The 27,129-nt window shown below is 39.4% G+C and overlaps 1 protein-coding gene and 1 long non-coding RNA gene across 7 annotated transcripts in view; one reads left to right on the top strand and one right to left on the bottom strand.

The window, feature by feature from the left end:
* Positions 1 to 27,129, top strand: part of OXR1 (oxidation resistance 1) — a 138,406-nt gene that overhangs the window by 38,820 nt on the left and 72,457 nt on the right. For 2 of the 5 annotated variants that reach the window (XM_053949327.1, XM_053951652.1), the window contains exon 1: positions 25,640 to 25,827. The exons of the other annotated variants lie outside the window; for them this stretch is intronic. In XM_053949327.1, the coding sequence (XP_053805302.1) occupies positions 25,674 to 25,827 (154 nt within the window). In that variant the 5' untranslated portion in view covers positions 25,640 to 25,673. Of the gene's footprint in view, positions 1 to 25,639; positions 25,828 to 27,129 lie in introns of those variants that run through there. 5 annotated transcript variants of the gene reach the window in all.
* Positions 2,407 to 25,779, bottom strand: LOC128793777 (uncharacterized). 2 transcript variants are annotated; one of them, XR_008433031.1, is made up of 4 exons: positions 25,697 to 25,779; positions 25,041 to 25,271; positions 4,481 to 4,634; positions 2,407 to 4,047 (listed from the first exon to the last, which is right to left on the bottom strand). It is a non-coding gene; the product is annotated as an uncharacterized LOC128793777 (long non-coding RNA). The 2 variants fall into 2 exon arrangements; XR_008432958.1 differs by lacking the exon at positions 25,697 to 25,779 and having other exon boundaries at positions 25,041 to 25,521.

The following is a 27,129-nucleotide window of genomic DNA, read 5'->3' on the forward strand; positions in this document are numbered from 1 at the left end:
ACTGTGGAGAAGGAATCATGGCTGATAAATGAACTTGTATTTGATTCACTTATGTGTCTGATGCAGGAAGGTGTGGGCAGGACACGTACCGCCTATGGCTAGAGCAACCAGATCTATGCATAATGCTTGTGGAAATTACTCAGCTGTAAGGAGAGGGAATGAATGTAACACATTCTTTTTGTGTGCATAATTTGCCATCTTTCCTCATTCATGGCCTTGTGAGGGTGCAGACCATGATGCTGCTCTAGCTTTAGCTTTAGCTTTAGCTTCAGCCCATGGCCCATATGCTTGGAGTTGACTGCTGAGTGATGTGCTGGGATAGTAAAACTCCACGGACTGTGGAAGTTTTTCTGAAACATGAACTCCACCAAAGGATATTGCATTTTTTATAAATTTACTTTCCTGGAAGAGGCCGGCTTCTATGGTTTCAGTTCCATAGGCACCTATGCTTGGGGAGAACAGGCTCCTTTGCACAGAGCATGCAAACAGGAAATGCATGTTTGTAATGGACTTACTTAGTTTTTCGAACTTGTTGTTACTTCCTATATGTATCGGACATGAAAACCAGATTACAAGAATGAAATTAAGGATATCAAAACATGAATAAATAGAGTATGTGCATGCAAAAGAAGTCTGTTTAAATGTGCAAGATTGATTAGATCTGATATAATTGTCAATCAATACTTTTAAACCCCAAAGCATATGATGTTTGCTGGAACACAGAGCAGAGTTGCAAAGACTATTCCCTCCTTTTTTTATACTTATTTTTTAATTGACTTTGCTGGATATACCCTGCCTTTTTAGATTATGCTTTGTCTCAGATCAACCACATCTATATACATTAATGTGCCACAATTTAGTAGGAACTTTGGAAATACACATCAAAAGACCAAAGTTCCTATAAATCTCTCATTCAATCAACCAGATTCTTGTTCAGGCCATGTGCTCTGAAGACCTGTTAGAGATCTATTTTCAAGTACCTTGAGCTCACGTGGTGAATCTTGCAATAAAGGAAACATTTTCTTGTTTTCAAGCCCACTTTATATGTGATTCCCCGTTTTGTATGTGATTCATCACCAATACCAAGATCAGCCTCTTGTCTTCTACAAGATGCCCACCTTTCCCCCAAAGAAACTACATGCTTCTGGCAGCAGTATTTGCTCCTGTGAGCAGCAATGGAGCCATCCAAAGAAAACCAACCATACTCCGTATTTTCCCATCAGCCTCCAAACAAAGATTGAAGGGAGGGGACAAAAAGCAGTAAGAGGAGCCCTCTAATGGACCTGTCAGAGGCCCCTGGCCCCAGCCTTGCCAAGAATGTATGTCCAGTGCACAGCGTCTGTCCCAGCTCAAACCCAGGCTCTGCTAGGGCTGGCTTTTGAGACAGTCCAGTTCTAAGTGAGGAAACTTTAATTTGTCTGTGCAGCATAAAGTGAAAAACTACATGAGCCAAACTGACTCAAGGTGAAAAGTTTAGGCCATTTAATTTTTTTTCTCAAAAAGCCTCCTACACATGAAGGTTTGTGAGCACTGATGGATCACAGATTGTGGTATTTTGACCAAGGCACTCCCATGCCCAAGGTGCCAGTGAGTATCCAATGCAGGGTGCTGCAGAGGATCAGTAGTCCTGAGGTCTTAGTGACCCCATTATGCCTGTTAGGACTTTCTTCCAGCACTTGTGAGTGCACCCAAGCTTATGCAGGGTGTGAATGCTCAGGATCTGGGCATGCGGGTGAAGATGTAGGTATGAAAGAGGTCAGAATGGGAAAGCTGGGAATAACTTGGAGACAAAAAAATAGCAAAAAAATGTTTACAAAGCTAGACAAAATGCAGACAGGTACTCATAAATTACATAATGGCATTGAAGTAGTTTTGTTGATGTAGTTGGTTTTGTTTTGGCTTCTTTGACTGAAGAATACTGGAGGAACAGAAAGGATCAGAGCAGTAGCTACTGTGCTTTAGCTGTTCCCAGATGGTGGCTGGCATTTTAGGGATATTCTCAACTGGCATATGTCAGACTAGTGATATGATTACTATGGAATGAGGCTTTGGTGAACCAGCCTTAGAACAGCAGAGATTCAACTGACTGTAGATTTAGAATTGAGCCCTATTTTTGCAAAGTGTCTAACAACACCTAATTTCTATAAAAGTAATTATGATAACTGTAGGTTGCTTTGGGACTACACTGAACTGTTTTGTAAACAATTCTGGTATTTCAGAGTTTTATATAGAAATTTTATCTGCTATATAAACCTGTACAGCTATGAATTTAAAGAAAAAAATAAATAAAGAAAAAGTGAGAAGTCGAAATAATTATTTCTAGAATGCCATATATTACAGTAGATTAGCAAAACACTTTAGTGCTCAAAATATTTTATTATTATAATTTGAAACAACCTGGTATAGGGGAAAAAATTAAAATATGGATATATATGGATATATAATGTCATCATAAATTATTGTAATTTTCAGTTATAAGTGATACCTGAAATGTGATAGAAGATCTTAAAAAATATTGAAGGATTATTTGGGGTTTTTTTATTACAATGAACAATGCAAGTAATATTTCTCCTAAAAGTTTTTCCTCCTTTGCCACCAGGAAATGTTATTTTGTTCCCTAAACAAATTTGATGTACTTCATATGTTTCATTATTTAGTTCCTTTCCAGCATGTGCAATTTTCCTTTAAAATTACTGTGATGTCTGTATTCTTTATATTTACTGGACATTTGCAGTCCAGGCTAGTCTGTGACAGATTAGTCTTAGTCTTAGAATCACAAAACCATAGAATAGTTTGGGTTGGAGGCGACCTTTAAAGGTCCAACCCCCTTAATCTTGGGCAGCAGATTAAAGTGTGAGCATGGTGCTGTCTATTAGGAAGAACTCTTAGCAATGACTGAATTATCAAATGTGAAACCCAAACTGTATGGAAGTATTAGCTTGAAACTTTTTTTCTCAATAAAACAGCAAGAGCAAGAAAAATAACTTAATTATATATTTTCAGACAGGTCCAATGTCCTAACACAAAGTTTCAACTAGAATTGTCTTTTCCTCATTCCATTCCATGTCAAGGTAATACATTTTCATGGAAGAATTATTCAATTTACCTTCAAAGGATTAAAATGTATCTTAAGATTTATTGAAATACCTTTTTTTAAGAAAAACGTTTGCAATCTACTGAATCACCAAGAATGAGGGTGTCAGTTTTATAAAAATGAATTAAAGATTGCATTGCTACTAGAAACTTCACAAGTAGTTGCAAACATATTATCTCCCCATAAAATGTAGTTTCATTTTAGTACATGTACATTTTATTTTAGGTGAAATTTAGTACAAATTCCTCACCTCTACAAAGATTTATTACACGGCACTATTCTTATGGTTTGCATTTTACAATCCTAGGACATTTGGATTTGATAGAATGTCAACAGTGCCACATTCTGCCAGAGAAGGAAGAGTGGAGTTGAGTTTTAATATTGTAGGCTTGGCTAGTTAATGAAATAGATGCATTTCTGAATGGAACATACACTTGAGATTGTCTTGAAAGGAAGCCCAGATCTAAAATTTCCAAGACAAGTTGTAATATTTCCAGAAGACCAAACCTACCATCTGTGAAGCTGAAATGCAGATTTGCAATACACAGACCAAGATCATGTACAAAATGCACATATTGGCAAAGGTCTGATGAGGAAAATCTGGTGTTGAGTCTGATAGCAAACTAGTGCTCACCTTAGTGCTGAAGGATTCTCATGCAGTTCCTCCACTGCTGGCAGCTTTTGACTTGGATTCTCAAATGGCTCCAACATCTGTCTCCCTTGTGAATTTAAAATGTGCTTTGCTTAAACTATCTTTGTCCTGATGGGCATTCCTTTTAGCATTAATATTGTGCCCACAAAATGTTTTCAGTCAAGACTTACAGCTTGCATCCAGAGTACTCAGAAGTCACCATCAGCACAGAGTTATATGAGCTGCTCTTACTGCGTAAGTGCAAGTTATGTTGCACTGCATCATTTGTTTTAAGAAAATGATTCAGATATCTTTAGATCACCTGTAATAAAAAGGAGAAGCAATTTAAAATTAATGCAGTCTTCTCCTTCAACACAAACTCGAACTCAGGGGTTGCAAAGTTATCAAAAAGATTGCTTTTTGCTCTTATTTAAGTTCATAATTGATAGAGGGACCACAGCTCCTATTTTTAAATGTGCTTCCCTTGCATAGTTCTGCATATCCTTTATCCTCTATAAAAACAATTTTAAGGAAGAAAAATTGTCATAGAGAAGGCAACTGCATTCTCTTACACCTCATCTGGAGACATATAGGTGCACTGCAAAAACTTAAGGGAAATAACATCAGAAGTGTCACCTGCAAATTCAAACTTCAGTGAAGAGTCTCTCTCTAGAAGATAAAAGGGACTGGAGGAGAGCATGGAGAAATCAATACTCTTGTCAAAAGCTCTTCTGACAGTTTAAATCTTTACTTACTGATAAAAGTTTTGGAAGAACATAGCAGATACAGGTTGTGATGACAGTTTCTTTATGCAGGATGGTAATTGTCAGGAGTTACAGCTTGGAAGACTCTGAAGTTCTCACTGCTCTGTCTTTCCTGAAGGATCTGCCTCTGGTAGACCAAGAGTTTCTACAGGAACAAAGAAAGTGAAACCAGAATTTTTAGGGTTCAGAATGGTGCATCCAAGTTGAGTCAGAGACGATCTTCAGCTCCTGCCTGTAAGTTTGGCAGGAATACTTATCTGTACCCTTTACTAAAGAAATTACAGAGCACTCTTTCAGAAGCATAGTAAATGAGAACATTATGTCTTAAGAATACACTTACACTTGGATAAGTGATTGCTACCTAAAAGCCAAGTGGAGAACAAATATATAGCTTCTGTTTTAAAACATGTGGTGGGTTGGGGTTTTTTTGGTGTGTGTACAATGCTGTCTTATATACAAATAGCCTTCATGTTTTACCCTCACTCATGGCATCATGGAAACATTGTGGGATGAGTCACACAACTGGAATGCTTCAATAGATGGATATTAATTCCTCAGAAGGGATAGGCAAGGAAGGGGAGGTGCTGAGGTAGCCTTCTATGTTAGGAGTATTTTAATTATCTAGAGCTTAATGATGGTGAGGATATGGTTGAGTGTTTCTGGGTCAGAACTGGGGGGAAGGCCAACAAAGCAATTATCACGGTGGGAGTGTGCTTTAGGCTCCCAATCAGGACAAAGAGACAAAGAAAATACTCTATAAACAGTCTCATATTCGCTTTCACTTGTCATGGAGGACTTCAACTTACCAGATGTCTGCTGGAAATACAACACAGCAGAGAGAATACAAACTGGAGGTAAAGGGTTTGGAGCACAAGTCTTATGAGGAACAGAGTGGCTGAGGGAGCTGGGGTTGTTTAGCCTGGAAGACAGTAGGCTCAGGGGAGACCTTATTGCTCTCTACAACTATCTGAAAGGAGGTTGTGGCCTCAAGTTGCACCACAGGAGGTTTAAAATCGATATCTGAAAAATTTCTTCACTGAAAGGTTGTCAAGCATTGGATCAGGCTGTGCAGGGAAGTGCTGGAGTCACTGTCCTTGGAGGTATTTAAAAGACACATAGCAGCACCACTTGGGGACATGGTTTAGTGGTGGATTTGGCAGTACTGGGTTAACAGTTGGACAATGATCTTAAAGGTCTATTTCAGCCTAAACCATACTATGATCCTGTAATTCTATGATTTTGGGACAGACAGCTCATGCAGGCCTTCTTAAAGCCATGGACTGACAATCTCCATGCAGTAATTTAGAGTTTTAGGCATTTCTAGGAAATTACTTATGATTTTATGCTGCTAACTCAAAGAAGCTTGTAGCTGTGCTTGTGATCGCCACCCTTCCCAGCTGGATGGGGACAGCATCTGTGCCCCAGCTGGGACTTGATGTGACAGAGACTTTTCTAAACACACCTTTGCATGGCTATTGGCCACTGTTTTCCCCAGGCCTTGTATTCTGGAGGCTCTTCCCTTTGCCAGTCCACTTCTGAGGGGATGAAAGAACATGTCTTCTGATGGCTATAAAACATGGCCAGTATTTTTAAAGAGAACAACTTTTGATCCAATAAATAAACGAACATTTTGTTCATTAAAAAAAAAAAAATCCTCTAGAAGGTCAGTTACAAAAGGGGAGCTGCATGTATAAACTCCTTGGAAAAACAAAATTCTGGGCTTCCTCATTTTGAGTTTAGAGCAAGTTCTATCTCCAGTGGAGCTCCAAGGGAAGATTCCCATATATGGAAATCACTCAGTGGAAAAATATCTAGAATATCCGGAATCCTTTGCAAATCTCCCATTCTTCTTTCACAGGAATGATAATATATGTTTTTGGGTACTGGAGAAAATTATCTAAGCATTTTTTAATACAGGCAATCTTTTTCAATCATGTCCCATCCTCCAGAGCTGTACTGCCTCTAGGTTGAAGAGTTCCCCAAGAAAAGGCAGTTTAAGTTTGATGTCAAAGATAGACTAAAACTTGAGGATGAGACTTAACTAAATATAAATGAGTCCTCACAGCTGACACTGAGAGAGCCTGAGCCATGGAATTACTTGCAGCTTTGCTCAGTTACGAACGAGCATTTGTGAATTTCTTTTCAGGTTGTGCCATTGTTATTACCACATGTGGCATCAGTTTCTCATAATCCATGTCAATGGAGGCTGTAAGTCCCTCCACAGAGGTCAGTGAGTTTGTCACAGTGCCAGCACAGAAGTTCCCAAAGATGAATGGGGAACACTGAAATGTTTGTGCTTCCTCAGCAGGAAAATTATAGTCTTGTGCAAAGGGCCAGATCAGGGGCTACCTAAGCATTTCTTGGGTTAGGATCCTGCGGGAAAAGAGCTGAAAAAATCAGCTTACTTTCTATGTCCTGCTGGGTCTTTACCTGCTGTTAACAAGTCCTGGTGGGAGGTGGGAGGAGGGTAACCCCCACCACATTGTTTCCTACATGGAAATTGGAGCTGTATCTTCCAGCAAAGTTTCATTGCTGCAAAAAAAAAAAAAAAAAAAAAAGTAGAAAAAATTGCTGTCATCAGAGTGTGCAGAAGACATAATTTCTGCTTCAAAACATTTTTGAAATTTAAAATCTCTTTTTCCAACTTGGGGTGCTGCAAAATGCACCATGTGTTGTCTCATCACTGCTGAGATTTTTTCTTGTGCCTTCATGATTTTTGTTTTCTTATCATTCTTGCATTCTGATTCCAGTAGGTATGTACTGTACCACAGCAGTGCCTGAAGAGCTGTTTATACAATGTGAGCAAAAACCTACTGCAAGGAATAGGTAGCTTTAGAAGTAAATAAGAAAACAGAGAGTGGACTATAAAGTTTTTTCTAGGTATTTAGATGAGGCAGAATCCATGCATGTGGTCACAGAGGAGGAGTGAAAGGTTGGACATTATGCTCCAGTAAAATGTGAAAAATCACACTTAGGCTTCCCAGAGAAGTGATATTATTCACAAGGAGATCCTGTCCTGCTGGCTACCCCCTGCATGCTGTTTCCTGGAGGTCACCTTCTCCTGATCAGGGATTCCATCAAAAACACAAGTGGGGGAGAGGATTAAGTGCCTCCTGTGTGTCCTTCACTAGCACCAAGAAAAAGCTTTAAGGAGAGCAATAAAAATTGCATGAATATGCTTCTTTCCTTCTCTTCCAGTAACTATGCCCGTGTCTCCACTACTCCTGACAGTATGAAATGTGTGGTATCATAAAATATTTTGTATAACAAGGGAACGCTAATGATAGAAGCATAGACTGCTAGACAAAGCAGTCTTTTTACTTGTTCTACCTTTTTTTTTCCCTTAAAACTCTATCTCTGATATCTGTGATTGCAGTGCTGTGTAGATTTTCAGATACTGAATTTCCATATCTCAAAGACTTGTCTTCTTCTTTTTGCCTGCCCACTGCAAGGTTTTCTTCCTTCTGTATAAATGGAGATTTGGGAGCTGTGAGTTAGAATCCATCATGGAAAGAAATGCTCTGGGAATGAAGTAGCTAACTGTACTTTTTGTGCCTTTCAAGGACACAGTTTGTTATGTGCCAGAGAAGAGGAACCAGTGAGTAAACAAAAAAGAAGAAAGAAAATAGTAAGACCTCCTGCATTCCAGACTATGACAAATATGACTGCAAAGCCAAAGGCCATTGTGTGGCCTGAATACTTGCCAAAGCAATCAGTCATGTATATGGCCTCATACTGGTATTACTGCCTTGCAGAATCCCTATTAATAAAGGGGTTTGCATAGGAACTAATAGCAAGGTGCATTTTTGAACAGATATGTATTGGAACATTCCTTTAAACAAAGTTTGACAAAATGTACTATATTTAGACTTGTACTTTTCCACTGTCAAGATGTTACATCTCAAAACTCGGCAGAATGTCCTCAGGGAGATACACATTTCTGTATTCTGTGAGGAGGAAAGAAAAGGTGTGGTTGGCACAAACAAATCTTGGTCAAATGTTTTCTTAAATTCTTCTACTGCATGCTCGGTTAGCTCTTCAAACAACTAAGAAGTAGAGAAAGCTTCCCTTTCACTTTTCTCTTGATTAATCCTCTGCTGCCCAGTTTATTAACATTTGGAAATAAGATCTTGGAGTGGAATAAGAGAAGCAAAGTTCAGGACTTGCAACAGCACCACAGGAGTTCTGCTGTAAAATCTCGTTGAGCCCCATTCAGTGCTTTCCATCTCTCTCTGTGCTCTTCAACCAAACCTCCTCTTGACCCAGAAACAGAGCTGAGTTAAGAATATGACCAAAGTAGCCAGAAGAAATTGGCTCAGAGCATCTTTCACATTTTTGACCATGCCCCTTCACAAGACTCTATGCCTTGGAGTCAAGCTGTTATGCCAGGGCCATCAAACACTTCTGTACTGAAGCATTCTTGCATGAGACTGCCCTGTGGAGAAATTTCCAGGATATGATTTATAAAGCTAACACCAGACATTGTACCTTCTTAGAGGTCAGTAATGCAAGATTTGTTCCTGTACATATAAGGAATTCATCCAGGGTATGTGACTCATGGTACTGTGTCCTTTCTTTGGAAAATCATGTAATGATACTTTGCCCTTTCTGCAGGAAATCATATCAGATGTGGAAAATAACTACTTTCTTCACTTGTAAACTTTGTCCTGCAGAACAATACCCGTGGGTTGTAATGGAAGACACAGACTGAAATGTTCACGCCCTTTGTCAAACCTATTTAACAGTGAAATAAAAGGCCACAGGACTTCACTTCTTGTGAGCGGAACAGTTCCTAGCTTCCTCCCCCCAGCATCCACCCTGAAGGATCCAGTACACAGTCCTTGATAGTAAAAGGAATCAAGTGAGACCAAGTGTTTAAGAAGCCTCTAAAGATGCTATTTGATACTATGCTAATACACAATTTGGTGTGTCCTCAATGCAGCTTCAGGCACTTTAGTGTCTATCTTTAACATCAACTGTGTAAAACTATAAATGAAACTATATAAAGCATATAAAACTATATGAAGCATTTAACACTGTAACTCTGAAAACCAGCTGTACTTCATGCTCAACATCTAGCATAATATGTCCTTGAGAAAACTGGGTGAGTCAGGCAGTTTATTACTGTTTTCTAGCAATGCTGTTTTAATTCATTGCCATATTTTGAAAGGTAATATTTTTTGAGAGGATTGTTCATACAATTTCTTTCAAACATTTTGTATAGTGTTTATGCAAAGAATAAGATTTCCAAGTAGGCAATCCACTGTTTATTATCATATGTGAAAACACTTTGTCACTTATAGTTTTTTGCTGTCTCCTTGCTGTGCTATTTTGATCAGTTATTAGAGAAACCAAGCATTTTCTCCCTACATCTGCAAGAGCTCAGTCTCAACTTGTGCAATGCCCTCTTTTCACTGAGTGCACCGTACCTTCGTTACAGAACCAGCCCTGAAAACTTAATTTAGAGATGTACAATACCATTAGTAAAAACATTTCCTGTGTTTTATATACGTAAAACCATGAAAGAGGAAAAAGAAAAAAGGGCATCAGAGGAATTTAAGTTACTGAAATACAACAGAATCAATTGCTTTCTACTCTGCTGTAGTAATGAAGTAGCTCACAGGATTCAACTTTAACTAATGTAAGGAGAATCTGTTGCACTTACTGATAACTGTTCACTGAAATTCAGGGGTTTTTTCCCTCCTAAAAACATTATGATCTGTAACAGGGAGTAAATGTGAAATATTTCAAGTATGTTTGAGTGAGATTACACATCATCTTTCAGTATGAAAGAAACTAAGAAGACTCTCATCTGAAAATGGCTTGGAGATCATCCCTATGGATCTATTTGCACTTAACCTTAGACTAATATTTGTATTTTCTTCTTGAAGCATGAGTTCCAAAAAACAATAGGCAAAGGACGTACAAACCAAGCACTTCCAGACAATGGAGATCTGTCTGAAGATCCTGTTATCAAAGAAATACAACTCTGCATTACATATGTAGATGGCGATAAAATATTTTTTTATGAAGTGTGTTTTGTGTCGCAGCGGGGCTGACTGGCCAGTGTGGTTATGCTTTCATTGGCTCATAACTTCCACAAGATTCTGTTTGACACCAAGGCTGAAAAAGTGTTGGAAGAGCAGTTCATTTAAAGGGGAGTGTCAGAATTTAGTGGTACTAACATCTGACTGTATGAAAGTTTTCTTAAGAGAATGGAAAAATTAATATTGGGGGAGAAAAGGAGAATATTGCTTGCAATAAAACAAACCATAGCTCCTCTCCTTTTTAATGTTTATGAGAATGCTTTACCCTCAAATGGTGCAAGATGCTTTTGTAAAATGCAAGAGGCATGGCAGACCACAAAATTTAGCAATATTTTCCTATCTGCAATATGCTATGGCAATCTGCCCTCAAAAGTCCAATTACCTCTTTCAAAAGACTTGTGTGATTGTGCAAGCTGCACACAATTTATTCCTAATTCTTTTTCTTCAGAGTAATAATGCTGATACTTGAAGAAGGTTCTTGTTATAAAATCAAATGGAAAAGCATTTAAACAATCAAAACACTGCTGTGGATATCAAACATGTGTGATACACCCTATTTCCCAGGAGAGAATATTGCCTAGACTAAGCACCCAGTGATGCTGGTTTGTTGACTGAGACACCATTGTCCTGACTCAGACCAATTTACAAAAAGGAAACACAGCTTCTACATCCAGACCATTTGGTCACAATGTGTCACAGGTAGCACTTTGTTATGATGAACATACACCATTACAGTGCTCCTGAAATCCCTATTTATATCACCACTAGAGGCTTACCCTCCTTTGCTATTCATGCACTAAAAATCTGCGAAACCACTCCTCTGAGGCCCTGCAGCACTTTAAAGCTTGTTTTGCAGGCTTTCATGCAGGAGAGGTGGGGAATGTTTATGGTACAAGCAAATCCTTATGTCATCCAGTGTGAGTAACGTTGGAAAGCGAATGCTATAGCTAGCTCATGCTCCCTTGTCATCACGCCTCTTAAAAGTAATATTACATGTTAAGACTATTGAGAAATAGTGAACTGTAATGTGCTGTCTCAAACTTCTAATTGACCTCAACATTTTTGATCACATAAGTAAACACTGTATGCATAAGAAAACTTATAAAATGAGACTATCTTGTTTTCTACCTGCTAGCTTTAAAATGTAAAGGCAAAACATTACTCTTCACAGAAAGGCCAATACTATTCAGTTTAAAATTTACGACACATCTCATTTGAAAGACTACTGTTTTTCTGTGAATTATAAAACAAAATGCTTCTAGAAGAATTATTGCTCAAAATAAAATATTTAATACCAGAAATGGTGTTTAGTTTGACGTCCTTATGCAGAGAATGCTGTATACAAATTACACAGCAAAAAGCCTAGAAATCTTATGGTACTGAGGTTAAAATAATTTTTTAGAGGGGAATACTTTAATTTAAAAATTGCTCATTTCATGCAACTTGAAAATGAGCATCATATGAAAACAAGTGATGCATATTTATTTATTAAGGCTTATTGAGTTTCATAAAAACCAAGAAAATAAAATTCCTTTTAAAAAGCACAAAGTCCAATGGCCAAATAAAGAATTATATACAAAATGGAATAATCAGGTAGTATATTCTTAATCCAGAGGACATGGGAAGCATGGAGGATATGAAGAATGTAAAATATGTTTAGGTGGGTAGATATTATGCACCTACTAATTCACACCTGTGATGCCTACATTCACCTTTGAAGCAAAATCATTTAATCAAAAAGGATTTCAGCATCAGAAAGCTATGACTTTAGTTTGCAGAAATCTGTTTAAATGATAAATTGTTTGGGCCACTGGCTTGTTTTATATCCATGTATTTCATTCAGCTGAGTACAATCTCAGTGCCAAACAAATCCAAATTGTCTGCCTCCCTTGACTTTTCCTAAAAGTGTTGACAGTCATAATAATTATGGTATTTATTATAATACTAATTCTGATAATTCAGTATCTGATTCCTGTGGTCTTCAGTAGAATGCAGAGCTAATTCTGGACTGTTACTCCTATTGAACTATTGAACTATCAGAAAGATGCTCTAAAAGAGCAGCCAGCACACTCTGTGTTATCCCATACTGCCACATTCATTACGAGAGAAATGTAGTAGCATCAAGAGAGGTAAGGTAAAAGGTAGCTTCTACCAGGTGATACAGGTGGTAGTTGACTCAAACTGGTAGAAAATAAATGATAGTTCCTAGGTAATTTATCAAAGTTCTTGAGCAGTCAGAACACCTGAGTGCTGAAAGTTTAAATCACAAATGATCATAGCTCCATGGTACAGTCCTCAGGTTCATCTTCATTTTGGCATGGAACAAAACTTTCAGGGAAAAAGTTATGGTCACGGTCAAAGTCTCTGTGCTTTGCTAAAGAAAGCAAAGTAACAGCTCCCAGTGCTTTGTGCCGTGCATCAATAGTAAGAAAGCCATGCCTCTGACTATGTTTTAAAATTATTTTAGCTCAATCTTGCACCTTTTTCACGTAGGAATTTTGTATCTTATTAGAGGAATGACTGACATGTTGTAAGACTTGGGAAACAAATCTTGGGTATTGCTGCTTTATTTTGGTACAGCATCATTCTGTTTGGTAAGTCATATGTGAATAGACCATTATATTTGATAAGCTGTTTCCAGGTTGACTTTTTTAAAATGAAATATGCATAGTGGGTTACAAGCTTTTTTCAATACCCCTTCCTTCTATAGGCACTACATCTCTTAATTGTAACAGATTTTCCATTCCTGACAATAACTTTGCATGACAGTAAAAAATATTAATTTGGATTTTAAAAAACCCATAAAATATAATCTCTTTTCCTAAAGGCCTTGAATTCTGAAGATTAGCTTTAATTTTTGAAAACCAAAGAATCCCTTATCCTATGTCTGCACATTGAGGAACAGTGCTATGAAACTCCTGTGCCAACTATTTGTGTTACAGAGTGCAAAGCAGCATCTGTGGAGTCAGGGCACGAGCAGGCTCCTCCTCTCCCTGCCTGCCAGCAAGCTTGGCAGTGCAGCTGCACCAGCACAGAGGGATATTTGTATGCTAAATCTAAACCTGCTGTAGAATACATTCCCTGCCCTTCCAAGATCACAGTTGGTTTCTCAGGGCAGTCCACAGCCACTATAATACCCAGGATATTTGGCAAAGTCTCCTGGTTGTCCTTCAATGCTTTTTTTTAACATTTGTTTCCCTGTGTAGAATACAACTTCAGAGCCCTTAAGATTTAGATATCTGAGAATGTTCTGAAGTCTATTTGGATTCTTTTCCAGAAACACTTTATGTTCATGACTCCTCTTCAAACTAAGTTATTAACACTGGTACTTGGTGAGATTTCCAATTTTCTGGAAAAGGCAACTGAGGTGGAAAAGCCACATCATCTTGTATTCATTTCAGGAGATTAAAAAAGAGAGAAAAATTAAAGCAAAATGATAGCTTTTCTCTCTCTCTCTGCTTCAACATCCATAGCAATTGAGGCCCCAGAACTGATCTGAACTTCCGCCATCTGCAGAGGTCACCCCCTTCAGACCGCAAGTGACCCAAGGAAAACACTTGCCGAGAACTTCTCCTGGTTCCAGAGCAGGGGGACAGGGTGGTGTCATGGCAAGTCCTTGCATCACACTGGCTGGGCAGGGTGAGGTGAAGGTAATGTTTTACTCATGTTCAGTTTAGTGTCCTATTTCCACAGCGGCCAGCAGCAGCTGGTAATTAGGGAAAGAATATAGAAGAGGTCAAGTATGAAAGGACACTTTGCTCTGAGCTTTAGGCAGTCTGTTGCACAGGGATTTCCAGAAACCAGTTTGCATTTGCATTCTTTTGCTTATTGGGTCTTGATGGGCTTTCTATGGATTTTTCTAATCGCTTTCTGAACCATTCATAGTTTTGTCATATACAACATCCTGTGGTAATGAATTCTGTGATTCAGTTATGTTGTGTAACAAAATGTTCGCTTTTATAAAAATCTTCATAGTAATTTCATTAGGTGCCCCTACTTCTCTTATCACAAGAAATGTGAATAGTTTTTCTCTGATCTGTTTTCTGCTTACCTACTTTCTATTATTTTCTCTGCTTTCCTAGAAAGCAGCAGCTCAACACCTTTGTTGCTTTTCTCAGTACGTTTTCTGAGTACATTGCATCTTTTTTTTGAGACAGTGTGACCAGCAGTTCAATCTATATTCATTTGAAGAATTTACAGTATAGTGTAACTATATTTTTTTTCTAATAATTCATATTTATTTTGCCTTTTTGATGTCTATTGACTGACAGTTTCCTATATCTCTACTGGATAGCTCACATAAAGATCATCACTGTGTATGTATAAACATAGGCACATAGAGGAAAACTTGTTTTTATCCAGCATTTATCAACAATGAATTTCATTTGCTGCTTTGTTTATGTTTTGTACTATGAATCAATTTTTAACTTTTTTCAGCATATTTTACTTTTCTACATAATTTAGTACCATCAGCAAACTCCATCACCTTGTCATTCTCTCCTTAGCCTAATAATGCTGTAAGTTCATAAACATGCATCTCTGTTGGGCTGAATTGAGAATCTTTCTTCCTCTGCTGTGAAGTCTGGGCTCTTGCTTACTGTACTTTAAATGATGAGCCATCTCATCCTACAACAGCTTCATTTCCTTGCTGCAGGACTTTGTAAAAAGCTTCCTGAAAGTACAAGTACACTGCTATCAACAGATTATTCTTATCCACATGATTATTGACTCCTATACAGAACTATAGATTTGTCAACCATGATTAAAACAGTTGTTGATTTTTGCTGTTCTACTTATCCAGATGCCTTCTAACTTTATTATTACAATTTAATTTCTTCATGAAGCCTTGAGTAACACCAGAGGTACTTTGATACCACAAAGTCCCTCAAAGCTTTCTGTGCAAAAAAACCAAAACAAAAAGGAAAGTTACTGAGGCTATAAAACAAGTCTAAAGTATTAAAAGGTTGTGGTGCTGGGTTTTTTCAGAATTGCTTTAGTGATCCTGTCCTGGCTTCAGATAGGACAGAGCTCATTTTCTTCTTAGTAGCTGTGTTTTGTACTCAGGATGAGAATAATCTTGATAACACACTGATATTTTGGTTGTTGCTGAACAGTGCTTACTGTGAGTCAAGGACTTTTCACTATCCCATGCTCCACTAGTGAGGAGGTGCAGAAAAACTGGAAGGGACCACAGCCAGGACTGTTGCTGCAACACAGGACCACTGACCTAAACTGGCCAGAGGGATATTCCATCCCATAGCATGTCATGCCAAGTGTATGAACTGGGGGAGCTACCTGGAAGGGAGCTGATCAGTGCTCAGGAATGGGCTGCAGGTAGTGAGCAATTGTGTTGTGCACCTTGTCTTTCCTGGTTTCCATATTTCTCCCTCCTTCTCCTGTTTATGACAATTATTAATAGTAGTAGTTTATTATTATTATCCTTTACTTTGTTAATTATTATCCTTTACTTTGTTTCAGTCATTAAACTCTTCTTATCTCAGTTGAGTTATGTTTTCTTTTCTTTCCTGATTCCCATTCCCATCCCACTGGTGAAAGGGGGAAGGGAAAGTGCAAGAGAGGATCCTTTCCTTCTAGAGGTGCAAGGTCTGGTGCATGCACCTCAGGGATGGTAGAGACTGTTCTCCACCAGTCAATCTCCTCCTCAGAGCCCCTGATACTTTTTAACCTTTCTTCCCCCTCTTTAGCTCTGCCACCAGGCTGAGCAGCTCATCCATCTGGCCACACCCCACACAGGAGTCACCTCTCCTGCCGTCCAGTGCCACTGCCCGGCCCTGGCACGCTCTGCAGCCTGACACCTGGAGGTTTTCATGGCAGCTCCACTGGTGTCAGCTCCAGAGCAGGTCTGCTGGAGCAGCCTTGAGGTCTTTCTCAATGACGCTGAGATATGAGCCATACCCAAGGCAGAACAACAGATTAGTAGGAACTCAAGAGGCAAGCTCCAATTCAAATAACTGAATTTTTCCTTCGTATTTAATACAAAAATAGATCAAGGTTAGACAGTAGTTATTTTTCCCTTCTCTTCTCACTGAGGTTTGCTGACCTTACTAAGGTTCATGACTAAACTAGTATGCTGTATGTATTTCCAACATAGCATAATTTATTAATATTAGGACCTATTGTTGGAAGAAATAAGCTTTTGACTTCTGAGAAGTATAACAGCCTGCTTCCTTGATAAAAAGCATGTCACTAGTGCTTCACCCTTAACCCCTGTCAGTCAAATCACTTACAAATTCCAAATCTTGATCCTGAAGCACTGATATAAAAAACCTTGACAGATAACCGTTAATTACCTATGAAAAGAACTGTTGAGATTTTGTATACAATGTATGTTCACAATATTTCATCCTCAAATGAAATATAAGGAAAACAGCAAGACATGCCTGTAGTAATTTTAAATGAAGCCTACAGAAGATCCCATCTAAACAAATCGAAGGAGATTAATAAGAGGCAAGTAGGATCTGTAAAGCTCTGTATGTGCATAGGTTCTTAATGGTGTGTACAGCCTTGCAGCTAAATGTGGCTAGACACAACATACTGCAAATCATTTCAGGGGAAATTGTGACAGTAATCAAAGCCAAGATAATAAAATGTGAGAGAGACACAGGAGTTAAGATAGGAACTCTCAGGGGGAAAAATTACTGTATAAAGGATAAAGTTTCTTAATTCAGAGATAATACAGTAATGGACAACCTTCAAATGATTTAGCTAGCTAGAAGCAATGGATTTGATTTTTGAGGATAAATTGTAGTAATTATCTCCAAAAGGACAGAGTGAATAACCATCCTGAAGTTTTGTACATGATATTATGGGAGCAAATGAATCAGGCATACGCTTGTGATGTGGTGCCAGTGGGGGAGGGGAGAGACACCAGATGTTCCTTAAGAAGCAAGATTTAACAAGAAAGAAAAAGCAGAACTTCCTCCTAGTAAGATCAACATACTTCTTCTGGGTTTTCATTCAAAAGAAAATTTCAGAAATGTCCTGCACAAATTTAGGCTCAGGAAAAGGTATGTACAGAAGGCTTTCATATGCTTCGTTAAGGGGAACAACCACAAAAAAAAAAAAAAAAAAAACCAAAACAGGTAGCAAAGACTGGAGCAGAATTCAGTCTTTTTTTAACTAATCCTTAATCCTAGAATGCATTGCCTAAGCAGGAGCAAGTAAAATAGAAAATCAGTAATTCTTATTAGAATGAAAAAAATGCAATCAAAATGATCAGCTGTTGCCATTAGCCTTATTCTGGTTTAAGATAAATTCTGATGATATTTTGGACTCATTTCTCTAGTAAATATCACTGTACTTTAGATGGCATTTCTACATAGAACTGACTGCTTATCTTTGTTCTTAAGCCTGTGTTTTCCACGTGTCTGAGAAGAATTATTTTGTTCTAGTGAACTGAAAGCATCTTGTATCTTAGATATCTTCAGGTCTAAAGGTTGCAATGAAAACACATAACTCATTACTAAAAGCCGTAATGTTTTTTGAATTGTAAACTGATTTGGTGCCAACCAAGCATAATGAGACTATGTGACAAGCAGTTAATTATTTCTTCAAACAGACAGAACCAGTTCATTATATCACTTTAAAGACATTATTAATTTGAAGATTTTTAATGTTATAACACCAAGAAGGACTGTGGATTTCTAAAATATGTGGCTTTTCCTATAAACATGAGGAATACAGCCAGTCATGAGGTGCTGAGATATTGATCTAAAAATATTTTTCCTGTTAATGCTCTGAATCAGGGCTTTAGTTTGAAATCTGAGTTGAGTTATGTCTGCTTAGTCTTTAGAAATGGTATAGAACCAGACTGAACTTTAACAACTGTATCCTACCAGAGGGACATTCTATTTTATCATGGACCAGTCAATGTAAAAAGTGAATTGGAATCTAGTTCTATTGCTTCTGAGCAAGTACAAGCAACTTCCTTACAGGAATACAATGCATTAACAACTTGATGAGCATTTAGTGAGTGTTAAGGAAAAAATAGTTACACTTATATGGCAAAAAGGAAAAAAATGATTAAGTCAATACTGTTTGCTTGTGATTCAAATATCTGATGAATAATCAATTTTCTGAACACCTTTCATAAGCAATTATTTATCATTTGCATAATTTATGCCTCTGTGGAGGACAAGATTAGCTAGAAAATACTATGGAGTCATCAATTATACTGTCAGTGTTTCCCACATTCAGTTGCAAAACACATGATGAAAGAAAAAAAAAGTCAGTAAATGGATGACACAAAGACAGAAGACGTGTCTACTGAAAACCAACTCTGTTCAGCAAGTGCCATAACTAGTAAACATCCTTAAACTGCATGGGTGTCTCTATGAACATGTGTTCATACTGCCTGGGGTCCAAATACAATTTCATACATCTCCCTGAAAGAACAGAATGTTCTGTTTACAATAAGCTACTACTGACCAGATAAATATGAACGAAAGACCTGGAGGTCAGTTCATGTTTATTTGATAAGGTAGTCTCTATAAAGAGCTGAGCAATTGCAGCTGAAACTAAAATTCTGCCATAAACATGGAGAAGGCCCATATGATGTGCCTTTGTTCTCAGGGCCATATTTGAAAACTTCCATGTTGATATCTTTGATATTCTAATGAATGTTGTCATGCTATTGTAGAATGGATCATTTCAACATCCAAACATAAGTATACTTTGGGAAAATAAGAAAAAATGCACTTTTAGTCTTAGAATATTAATTTTTGTAATGCTAATTCTTTTGCTGTTTCATGAAAAAAAAAACCATAAAAACAAGTTGGATGAGGACTATGATTCTATAATTTTGCAGAGAGGCTGGATAACTGTAGGCAACAAAGCTTGTCAGTTACCTGAATCTCTGAAAATTCAGACCATACGCAGCTGAAATTGGGTACACCCAACCCAAAAGTGTCAAAAAACTGTGGCATGTTTTTGAAATCTGAAAAAATTATTTTGCAAGATGAGGTTAAGTGGAGTAAAATACTCTTAATTTATACTCACTTCTGCTGGGTTTCATATGCTTAGTATGCATTCCTGTAACTATGCTATGTATGCCAGTACAGGACATTTGTGAATCAATTAACATTTTTCATATATGTGTTATAGTATGCCCCAGATTTGATTGAACGTTTTATTTGCATGATGTTTCTATCTTTACTATCTAAATTCAATTATTGTATGAAGAGTTTTGAAATCTGGCTAGAAAAGCAAAAATTCCTTTGTCCTTAAAGGGGAAATGGACCTGTTGGGCTGTCCTAATTATAAATAGTCTCTCTTGGATTAGATTAGATACCAAACAAACAAACAAAACTATAATATTTATGTATTCAACTTCTTGGTAAGAAGACAAAATCACACAGTGAATGTTACAGTACTTAGCTATTATGAAATTAAACATAAGGAGCAGTGCATCTTTTGATGCTAAAATATATTGTAAGGGTAAGCTGAGATGTCCTAATGTTCTCCTCAGCCTGGAGAAACCTCATATCTAGGTGTGGTACCTTTGTTTTATACAGCTTCTTAAGAAATTAAAGATTTATTGAGCCATATTTGAGATACAAATACAGTAGGCATTTGATTCAGTTTTCTACTAAGAAAACAACTCTCCTAAAAGAGATGCTGTTATGGCTTCCTGTCTTTTTCAGTGTTATTTTAAAAGTAATTGTATACAAAAAACAACGTACACTTGAAGTATCCCAGTCCAGAATCAGGGACTGCCAAATTCCCTTGTTACCCATGTTTATTCTGTCTTGTCCCTTCAGAGTGACATTTTCTGCTAACAGTGAACAGCATCAATGGTCAAAGTAGAGAATGGGCCCCATGTCATTTCAATCTTACAGGGAGCTGGTTAGTAAAATCAGAATTATATCCCTACCTGCTGAAGTCTGAAGTTTTAGGTTTCCCATTTCTGAAGCTAGTATGCAGATGGGAGTTCCTTTCTTGTTGAGTGCCTAATCTGAAAAGAGGATGTGGTCTGTGAAACCTTATGAACAGCCACATCTAGCCCACAGTTCTCTGTGAAGAACCTGTTTTCAACACACCCATTTATTTAGTGTCACCTACTGGTTATCCCTTTTCAAATTCTCCCAAACTTATACTGACACCGAATTTCCCTTTGGAATAAATGGAACATTCTTAATCACAAAAATAGATCTGTGCAAATGTTTTTGCTTCTAGAACTGTGTACTTCCATACTTCATCATTCAAATTAGTTTGTTCCTAGGGAAATAGGCCTGAGAATGTGGGAGTTCTTCATGCCTGAGTTCTGGTCCCTCCTTCAGGGACTGCATGTGCATTCTGCATTCTGCTTAATTTTTATAGAAACAGCATTGGAAACAGAGTGCAATACGCTTTTCTGTGTCTTAAGAGTTTATCTTTTTCACAAGGAAACAAAAACCCAAACAAATCCTGAATTATTTTACATTACTAAAAATAGGTTTCATTAAAAACCAAGAAAGAGGTTAAGCTTTTAAGAAGGTCTAATTCAAATTCATATTTTTGCCAATTATGGGTTTTACAACCACACAAATAGGTAGTGTCTTGACCAGAGGTGGTAGTTTAGAATACCTAACAAAGGCATGCAGCATCCCCATAGTGTTACATGACAGTCAGTGCCTCCAGAATGACTAAGGAACCTTAAATGGGGCATTTGGTTCAAGCTGCCAGAATTACATACTTGCCTAGAGGCTGTTTATATACAAATGAATGCTGACTAATTGCCAAATGACTGTCATCTCGGAAGGCATGTACAAACCTCCTTTCTCACAAAATAGAGTGAGGGGTTTGTGTTAGTGCCTGGTGCACTTTTGCCTGCAGCTTGGTGAATTTGGCAAGACATATTGCAAGAGGCCCATATCCTGCACACCAGGCATGTGAACTGGCCCAGCCCTGAGGAAGCTGAACAGCATCTGCTGGCATTTTGCTGGATTACTTGCTACAATTTGCATTTTCACAAGCAAGAAATCTGTCCCTGATATCGCTACCACTTGCTAAGGTTTGATCTTTTTATTCTCCTATGAAATACTTTTATATATAACTGTATGTTCAGACCTGCTCTGGTTTAGGATTTGGAGATCTAGCTACAAGACCAGGTTGTGCAACAGATTAGCATAAGGTGTTATTAAATATTACATCATAAATACAGACATATTCTGTGGGACACTTCTGTAGCTACTAGGGTTTGTGTATAATACCAATATGAAGGCATCTCTATTTGTGCCACAATTTGACTTCATTTTGAGCTAATATACACTGGCACTGAAGTGTATATCTCTGAAGATACAGAGACTGGCATGAAACTTTCTCTCTCTCCCTCCCTCCCTTTCTGCTTTCCCAGCCACTTAGACTCATCTGTTGTTTTGCAGCTTGTGCTACTACAGGTGTTTACACACAATTCAAACAGATCTAGAGATCTAACTGGGGATAATTGTACCCTCAAAACAAAATAATAACAAATTAACAAAAAAGTTTAGTTAGTTTTTACTAAACTAAAAGGTACTTTTAAATTGATCAGCTTTATACATAGTTCATTCACCAGCCAAATGAATCCTCGTACTTACAATCATAGCATGGCAGCAGAAACAAGCAATTAAAAGCAGGTAGGACCAGTTCCTTTTTTTGGAGGGACAGTTTAAAGTGGTTGAGTTACAGAGATACTCCTGATACCACTGATACCACAGGCCAGAAGATAAACCCAGAAGAGATCCTTGTTGTACATTTAGAGATCAAACACAGATTTATTAGTCCTCCTCAGCAAAATCCTGGCTGTTTCCAGACATTTTGAGGACAGAAAGGTAGAATGATCTGTAAAGGTGTTCAAGATGAATAGAAATGTAAAAAATTACAAATATTTTAGAACCCATTTATATGGGTTTAGCTTTAGGGCAAAAGGGACACACATTGCTTATGTATGGAGTGTTCATGTTGCTCCTACTGATTAAAAAGGAATGCTGCAAAGCTTTTCACATGGAAATATAGGCTACAATCTTAAGTACCAGTACATTAGATTTTTAAAGTGACACTGGATTAAGTCTGGTCAGTTTTCAGAGCAGAGATCTTTGTTAAAAATCTTGCTAGCACAGATGTTATTCAACTAAGGCATAACCAAGTTGAAACAGCATCTTAAAGCCCATACTACTGGATATTTGATGATACCTACTGAAGTATCTTAGAATGGTTTGGGTTGGAAGGGTCCTTAAAGGTCATCTAATTCCAGCCTCCCTGTCATGGGCAGAGACACCTTCCACTATACCAGGTTGCTCAAAGCTCTGTCCACCCTGGCTTGGAACAATTCCAGGGATGGGGCATGCACAACATCTCTGGGCAACCTGTTTCAGTGCCCCACCACTCACAGCAAAGAATTTCTTCCTAATATCTAAACCTGACCTCTTTCAATTTAAAGCCATTACTCCTTGTAAAAATACCCTCTTGAACACTCTTGTAGATCCCCTGTAGGTAATGGAAGGTGCTTTAAGATCTCCTGGAGCCTCCTCTTCTCCAGACTGCACCCCAGCCCTCCCTGGTTCAAACAGGTCCCCATTCTCGTGTTGGGGGCCCCAGAGCTGAATGCAGTGCTCCCAGGTGGGAGAGCAGAGTAGAGGGGGAGAATCCTCTCCCTCAACCACAATTCTCTTGATGCAGCCCAGGATACAGTTGGCTTTCTGGGCTGCAAGTGTGCACTGCTAGATCACTCTGAGCCTCTCATCAACCAACCCCCCAAGTCCTTCTCACCAGTGCATCCCTCTGGATGGCAATGAGTATAGCTCTATGTTCTTCACAATTTAATAACAGTGTGACATTAATTCTTGTATTACAGTAATGCCTTGAAATTTTATCAGTAGTTTATGAGTGTCACGTGTCTTAAAGAGTACTGTTACTTTTCTAAGCATTGATACCTAAATCTTGATTTTATAGTTAAAATGGTTTAACTGAAGAATTTGTTCTTGCTAAGTAAAAACATTGCTAAATGGATGCTTTTGAGTATAGACAATGATTTTCAATACTATGAAAAAAACCCATATTTCAGTAAGAAGTGGTCTTTTTATAGTTCAGTAGGACTACTTGTGAGGAAAGCAGATGAAAGCAGCTAAAATAAATTCATAATTATCAAACATTTACCTTGAATAAGTCGTCAAAATGCTGTCTGAATCTGAATTTGTAGACTCTATTACTGCAATATAATGAAAAAACTCTGCCTCAAGCTGCACCAGGGGAAGTTTAGATTGGATGTTAGGAAAAATTTCTTCATCAAAAGGGTTGTCAAGTCTTGGAACAGGCTGCCTATGGAAGTGGTAGAGTTCCCATCCCTAGAGGGTCTGGCACTTAGGAACATGGTTTAGTGGTGGACTTGGCAGTGCTGGGATAACAGTTGGACTTGATGATCTAAAGGGTCTTTCCTAACCTAAACAATTTTATGGTTCTACAAATATAAACCTGAAAGAGAAAAAAAAAAAAAAAAAAGGACTATTTCAAACCACAGAAGAAATACATGCAATCAGTACAATAGCAGAGGTCTGTATGTGGCAGGAATACTGGTGGGCAACTGATCTGGAAGTTTCAAATGGGCTGATCACCACATTTGTAAACTTATTTCTCATGCAAAGATATAATAGATTTATAGTATAAAAAAAAAGTATCAGCAGGGCAAAAGACCAGTCATAACTTCTTCATGGCAGAAGCCCTGTCATAAAATGATAACTAATTACACTGTTTAGGGCAAGAAATATCTGGTTGGCACAGCTGTTTATATTCTAAACATCTAGTGGTACTTAGACCATCCAGTGACTCTACAGCTCCAGATTTATTCAGTAGCCTTGGAACAGACAGATTACTCATCCATTTCTACTGGCAGATCTTGGGGAAAGGGAGGAGGAGCTAAATCTGTCAAAATTTTTTTGTTCTCTTTCAGTCAAAGGTTTTATTTGAAAAAAGTCTTGAACATTATTATCTCCTGAGCAAGAACTGATTTGAGTAGTAGAAAGGTTGATTTGAGTGTACTGTTAAATCAAGTAACCCTCAGAAATCAGCACTCTAAAATGCTGACATTAAACTCTGATTTAATTGAGCAGCTGCTGCAAGTGAATAGGAGTTGAAATAGCTCGGCACTTTGTTCAACTGTAATGCATGTACACAATAGATTTGGTTCAACAAGAGCATTTTTTTACTAAACAATGCCTTCATTTGCAGCTAGATGCAGCATATAATTGTATCATACTCAGAATATAAGCACATTAGCTTACAGTTCTGCGTTCTCAAGGTCTATGGCACAGGTATAAATATCACAGAACACATCATAAGGCAGATCTTAATAATGAGATTCAATGCCTTAGGTATTTCTTTTTTCTGTGAAACTGTTGGATCACGTTTCAATTAGATTTATTTTTTCAAAACTTAAAAAGTTCCAAGAATTATGGAGATGAAGAATGCAAAGCTACAAATGAATACCACAAATCAAATGTCTTTTTCAAAAAGAAAGAAAAAGTGTGTACCTAGTAAGTTTTGCTGGAAGTCTAAAGTGCCCTAGTCGGTTCAAACGTTGAGTCGGGTATCGATGTTGGCAAACACTCCAAGGAGGGCACGGGGACATGGCTGGCAAGGATGACGGCATCCCACGGCAGGGACACTCGGAGAGAGGGAGGGGTCCAGAACAGCAAAACCACACAGTGCCACGGCTGGTCCTGTTTTACACTTACAGTGGATAACCATCTTCGTATCCGCGACTGTGAAAAGATTTAAAAGTAAGCGATTGCCTTGATTTTCACGCTTGGGAACGCTGAGACAGGAAAGCTGAAAGTTCATAGAAAGCGTTGCAGCACATGGTTGCAAAGCACTGCGCTTCCACGAAACATAACCAACTCCCCGGACTGCGGGTGAGCCCACGCAGATGTACAGGTGGCCGTCAGCCTGCCCGAGGCCAGAAGGAAGCGGTGTCCCGGGCGTCCCGTGGACAGAGCGCCCGGCGCCCGGCCCGGCCCGGCCCGGCCCCGCCCGCGCCCCGCGGCGGCGGCGCGGTTCCTTTAAAAGGGGGCGGGGCCGCCCCAAAGTTTGCCCAAGTTGCGGCGCGGGCCGGCGGCGCGCGGGTCCCGGCCCGGCCATGGCGCCCCCCGGCCGGTAGCGCCGCCATGGACTCGCTGACCGCCCTCACCGGCAAGGGCGGCCGCCTGCTCCGCGGCACCGCCAGCCGCCTCTGGGGCGCCGTGCCCGGCGGCCTTCGCCACGGCCGCTGCCAGGATGGACGGAGCCGTGGGGAGCCGGGCCCCGCCAAGCCGACGCCAGGTACCGCTGGGGAGGGGGCCGAGGGCGCGGGGGTGGCCGGGGGTAACGACGGGCAACGGGCGGCCTGGGCCTCGCTCGGGCAGCGGGCTCGGCTCCTCGCCCCTTCTGAGCCTTCTTGGAGTGCGCTTAGGGAAAGCGAGAGAGAGTGGGAGCAGCAGGGGCAGAGGGTCCCTTCTCAGCCGGGAGCGGCCCCGCCGTGTCCCGGACTCGCAGCCGAGCCTGTCGGGGAGACCGACAGCGGCTGGTGTCCCGCTCCCGGGGCGGCTCCGGGCGGCAATTGGGGGAGGGTGAGAGGGAGGAGGCGGCGGGGGAAAGGGGCGCAGGGCGGGCGGGGAAGGGCCGGCACATGGGCCGGGGCCGGGCACTGCCGGCGCCGCGCCACGGAGCGGTTGCAGCGGGGCTGCGTCTAACAGCAGAAAACCGACTGAACGTCTTCCTGATCTCCGTGACACAACTCCTACACTTCCTTTATTAACTTCCCTTTCCTGGTATTTTTGCAGACCAGGGTGTGGGAAAGCACCTGGAGTACAAGCTCCTGGACTGGCGATGTCCTTTGTCTACGAGGTTGCCTCTGCCTCTCAGGTGCTCCTGAGGAACAGGCAGCATTACTGGGAAGTAGGCTCGGGGATGCTAAGGGCAGAAGTAGTACCTCTGCCGCTCAGTGGCCAAACAGGTCAGTCAGGAGCCAGTAGTAGATGACTCCTTGTCCTGTGCCTGGGAGGAAGAGGGCTGCTGTTGCCACCCCTTTTCTTGATAATGCTGTTGGTATAGGTATTGTAAGTATCTGATGCGATCACTTATATTGGCAAGAAATACCACGAAAACTGGAGGAGTGATTGCACACACCCTTGTTTATGCTGAAGAGGAGCACGCGGTGTGAACTCTAGAGAGGTAATGCTATTGATTGGGAGTTAAAAACAAGTCATGACATAACTAGTAAGAGCAGCATGATCTAATGATGGCTTGGAAAGGAAATAACATATGAAGTTAAGTTTATGAAAGTGCTTTGTAATAAATAAAGAGGAGTATACAAGGAATAGTAAATATTTTCATTTTTTTCCCCTGTTTTGAGAATCTGTATGTGAAGTGAATGAATGAATGTTTGTTATAGTCTCTAGGTGAGGTTGAAGTCAGGTCTCTACTGAAATGAAATATTAAAACACATTAAGTTTCTTTGTTATTGTAGATTATTATGTAAGAGTGAAATAGTTGTTTTCCTTCAAGGGAACCTGAGTCTGCTGCTCAGTGTGGTAGGTAAGGTAATAGGAATGCCCGTGCAGCCAGTCGGATGTAGATGGTTTT

This window comes from Vidua chalybeata, chromosome 1 (genome assembly GCF_026979565.1).
Source record: "Vidua chalybeata isolate OUT-0048 chromosome 1, bVidCha1 merged haplotype, whole genome shotgun sequence".
In the NCBI taxonomy this organism is placed as follows: domain Eukaryota; kingdom Metazoa; phylum Chordata; class Aves; order Passeriformes; family Viduidae; genus Vidua; species Vidua chalybeata.